The sequence below is a fragment of the Miscanthus floridulus genome, chromosome 8, assembly GCF_019320115.1.
Source record: "Miscanthus floridulus cultivar M001 chromosome 8, ASM1932011v1, whole genome shotgun sequence".
NCBI classification, from domain to species: Eukaryota; Viridiplantae; Streptophyta; class Magnoliopsida; order Poales; family Poaceae; genus Miscanthus; species Miscanthus floridulus.
In genome coordinates this window covers 151,921,036-151,925,857 of record NC_089587.1, presented here as the reverse complement: position 1 = coordinate 151,925,857, position 4,822 = coordinate 151,921,036, and the positions used below count along the sequence as shown (strand labels likewise).

The 4,822-nt window shown below is 46.4% G+C and overlaps 1 protein-coding gene across 1 annotated transcript; it reads right to left on the bottom strand.

The window, feature by feature from the left end:
• Positions 1-344: 344 nt before the first annotated feature.
• On the bottom strand, positions 345-2,748 carry LOC136470015 (uncharacterized). The gene is made up of 3 exons (XM_066467995.1): positions 2,680-2,748; positions 1,289-2,508; positions 345-351 (listed from the first exon to the last, which is right to left on the bottom strand). Exons 1-3 carry the CDS (start codon positions 2,746-2,748, stop codon positions 345-347), a joined length of 1,296 nt encoding a protein of 431 aa, XP_066324092.1.
• Between the last annotated feature and the right edge of the window lie 2,074 nt (positions 2,749-4,822).

Genomic DNA, 4,822 nt, shown 5'->3' with positions numbered 1-4,822 from the left:
AGCCTCAACTGCCGCTAGGGGCCATCCCAAGAAGTGCTCAACCCGCTGCTGCCATCCTTCAGACTCCGTGTCTCCTGTCACTGGGAATCCTCGGATTTTGACTCCAAGGATCATGGCAACGTCCTCGAGAGTGATCGTCATCTCCCCGCATGGTAGGTGAAAGCTATGTGTCTCTGGACGCCACCGATCTATCAACGCCGTCAGCGCCGCTGGGTTGAAAGGTGGCGTGCCTCGATGACAAACACGAGCAACGGTAGCAAGGTTCGCCAGCTTCAGCAAGGGCATGTACCTCTCGTCGTAGACCATGGTCGTAGAGGCCTCATGTGTCATTGGCCTCAGCACATTCAAAACCTACAAAAAAAACAAGCATGAAAAAGTATTAGTTCATGTCACTTTATAAAGAGCATGGACTATAGAGCAAAACATGAACAATGCAATGTTTTCATACGAATTGTTGAATATACCTCTCCGTTCTCGATCCTTCGAGCCCGGTGGTGCTCATCGAACCTTGGATCAAGAAGGGGGAACCGATCCATCCTGCAACATAAGCAATGCCAAACCATTAGTATAAGTTAAAGCATGTGTATGTGGTACGAAGTAACATAAAAATAAAAAAAAACAAAAGTAAACCAATGTACCATTACACAAAGCAATTCTAGTAGCTAGCTTGATGGATACCTATTGTCTAAGTAGTTCAGGACATTTTCTCTTATTGTGGCCCGGCTTATGGCAACCAGAGCAACGGCTCTTTTGGGTGTCCTCTACAAAATGTCTCCCAACCTTACTCGTGGTTGATCTACCTTTCGTGGCTCGGTCCATGTCCATCCTGAACCGCTTCCGCCGCCTAGGTCCTCTACTCTTCCAGAGTAAACCAAGATCAGCCACATACTTGGGGCCATCATAAGTGGGCCATTGACTCTCGTCAAGAAATGGCTCGAACTGAGGATTCCAGGTGCTCATTAGGTTCCTCAAAGAGAACTCCGCGACCATACGGGGAGGGACCTTAGGGTCAACACGTCTAAGGCGACAGGCTATAATCATGTGGGAGCAAGGCCTATGGTATATGATCAGTTTTCCACATGTACACTTGTTCTCATTGATCACTACTTTATGTTTTTGAGCACCCCGGTCTTCACCACCAATGTTAGTTCCGCCACCCTCTAGAATCTCATATCCATGGTTGATCAGATCGAAACATGAACCCTTCTGTCATTTAGACTTTTTCTTTGAGAAAGCTAGTTCCTGAGATGCTAAAAGTGGCCAAGCTTTGCCTGCTGTCCATAGAGACCTCGCATACTTCTTTCTCGAAACGAACCAAGAATTCAACTTGTAGAAGGTGAATGAGGCAATAGCAGTCACAGGCAGACCACGACAACCTCTTAGAAGGCTGTTGAACATCTCTGCCATGTTACTAGTCATGAAGCCCCATCTCCAACCACCCGTGTCATATGCAAGTGACCACTTATCCTTCGACGCCATCAACTCGCTCAAGAATTGCCTGCCATCAACATTTGTGGCTAACTTCAGGGCATCTAACTTGTCTTTGAATAATTGAACCTCTTGCTGCCTGCAAACCTCCTCAAATAATTTGAAGTTGTCCTTTGTGTGATCACGCCTTATAAGATTCTGAGCAAGGTGTCTGGTGCACCACCGGTGATGTATTTGGCCGTAACTAGAAATCTCTTGTTCTATGGCATTCAGAATGCCAGCATGCCTATCGGATATCACACAAACATCACGTCCTAGATCAATTACCACTTGTCTTACTAGCCTATGAAACCAACACCAACTATCTGTGTCCTCCTTCCGAACAATCGCAAAGGCCAATGGCACAAGCTGGTCCTCTGCATCTGTCCCAATACAAATAAGCATTGTGCCTTCAAATTTCCCTGTAAGAAAGGTCCCGTCAATTGAGACGATAGGCCTGCAATGCTTGAATGCTTCGATGCTCTGCCCGAACGTCCAAAACGCCCTTCCAAATACCTGGCTACCATTTCTTGTTTCACCCTCCTTAGGTAAATACTCGAAGTGCATCCCAAGATTTACGGCCCTTATTGCGTTCAACATTATAGGGAGGCACTCATAAGCTTCTTCCCAATTTTCAAATATTATTTCCAGTGCACGCTGCTTTGCCCTCCATGCTTTCCCATACTTGATATAGTAATTGTACCGTTGGAAGATGATCACAACCAACGCAGACACCGTAATGGTTGGCATATGCTTCACCACGGGGCATAATTGCCTTGCAATGAACCTAGAATTGAGCTGCAGATGGTTCTCTTCTGCCTCAGCAGTGGCACAAACATGTGGTTGCTTCACTGAGGTAATCTTCCATTTGCCTGCCTTCGTCTTCCTAGCACATACTCTCCAACCACACTGTTGTTCTTCACAAGCAACAGTGTACCTCTTCTCCTTAAATGAATTGATGACCCTAAAAGGTCGGTTGTGTACAATGGAGTACTCTTGCAACCATGATTTCAACTCATCCATGGTAGCAAACAATATGCCCTTCCGTATGATGAGGCAACCGCTAACATCAGGCACAGTTGTATCACTTGGCCCACCATCAGCTACTGCCCTATGACCATGGCTAAGGTCCTCGAAATCACCAACTAGTGGATCTCTCCAAGGCAAGACCCTAGACAATAGCTCTATTTCCCTTAAATTCAGACGACCAACAAGGCGATCATCACCAGAGTCTTCGGCTATCTCCTCTATGAAGGACTCATCATCTCCAGCTATCTCCATGTCAAAACGGTTTGTAGCCCTAGCATCACCAAAGTCTTCTTCACTACTAAGATCATCTTCGTCGCTAAGCTCATCCTCAATAGAAAAGTCTCCGCTAGCGTCATCCAAACCTTCTTCTGCATCAACAATTACATAATCATCATCCTCTTCATCACTATCATGATTGCCCTCTCCATCGGCAACCGGATTCTCTTCCTCATCTCCACCGTAGCCTAGTTGTGTGACAAGTATTTCTTCTTCAAGCAAAGGACCATAACCTATGTGAGCGGGGGAAGATGGCCATGCTTCGAAGTTATCATTTCCTAAGCCGGACTCCTTACTTACTACTAAATCCAAAGATCGCACTTCTGAGGCCAATACAACTGCCTTGTAATCATTCCATTCAGACTCGTTTGTAATTTTGAGCAACCGCTTGATCCGAGGACCCTTCGACGACCCAACATCTATGACACCTTCAAACTGAAAATGCACGTCTCCTTCATTCCAGCCTAACTTAACCTTCACTCGCTCCACTCACTGGGTCAAAGATGGTGTTTCAGAAAAAATCAACAACTCCTCACACATGTCCAGAAATTCCAAACTATCATCTCTTGTCCTAACAATACGGCCTCCATGATGCAGCCTCACTAATTTATCCATCTACAGCCATCACACAACAAGTAGTGTAACATATGAATATATTTCAATCCAATAAGTAGAAACTAAAATATATCATTTCATCGTTTTTCAACCCCAACAACATAATCATTTCTAGTCATAATAAATTGAAATGTAATGACCAACAAATAAATAAAATACATAGTAACCCTAATGACCAACAAATAACTAACCCTAATGACACCTACAATAAACAAATAACCCTAATGACCAAAATAACTAGAAACCAAACTAACCTAACATGTTCATCACATAAAACAGTTAAACAACAATGCACTCAATCATCCTTAGCCATACATTTTGCAAATGCAAACACAAATATACCAAATCACCAAACAACCATGATTCCACATGATTAGGGACAATGTAAGCACATCTACGCGGATAGAATGGAGGAGGGGAGGGACCATTACCTCGAGGAAGCTTCGGGAGCCGAGATCATGGCACCGGGGGTCAATTTTGGGGGTTAGGGTTTGCTGGCGGCGCGGGGGAGAAGAGAAAGAGAGGGAGGCCGGCGGTTTCAGAATGAAGGGAGGAAGAAGAAGGGGCCTCGGCGCGGCCTAAAGGGTCCAGACCTCGGCGTTGAGTCGGGTCACGCTGAGGTCTGGAGGCTCGGCGTTAAGTGACCCAACGCCGAGCTGCTGGGCCACCGTGCTTTGTTGGGCCGCCTGGGCCGCGCTCCGGATGGGGCCAGAGCTCGGCGCTCGGTCCGACCGCGCCGAGGTTGGGTACTTGGCGTCGGCTGACACGACGCCGACATCTCGGACCCACGCGCCAACGTGTCGACGACGACCCCGGTCTTCCGTGACGTGGCAGTACCTCGGCGTCGAGTGACACGACGCCGAGCCTCATATCTCGGCGTCATGTGCTAAAACGCCTAAAAATGGTCTATTTTCAGAAAATGTTTTGGCGTTGGTATTTTTCTAAAAATTGTTTTCAAAAGAGACCAAAATACGAAAATTTCACCACTGCAATCCGCGAGCGCCATCCTCCCTGCACGACGCAAGGCCTACCGCCGTGAGAGTGAGGGAGCGATGAACGGCTGAGATAGGCCGTACGGCCACAAGGACGTGTCCTTCCTAGCCCCGTTCTCTTAACCAACAGTCCTTTGGCCAGTTACAAAAAGAAAATACTTTTTAGCACTGCTTTTCAACTATGAAATAATATTTTTCTCCCATAATATTTCAGCATAAGTCAAATCTCAGCATAAATGAACACGCCAGAGTCACTCAACAAGTAAAGCCAAATGACTAAACGAGGGAAACCTTAGCGCAAAAAGAACAAAACATTTCCAATGCCAGCAACGAAAATAACCGTCGTATAGGAGTACACTGTGGTAGCAGCGCGCTGACAATGGCAAATAGTATATCCTCTCCAGTCTCCCGATCCAACCGGAGCAGCGCCAGCCAGAGAAGAC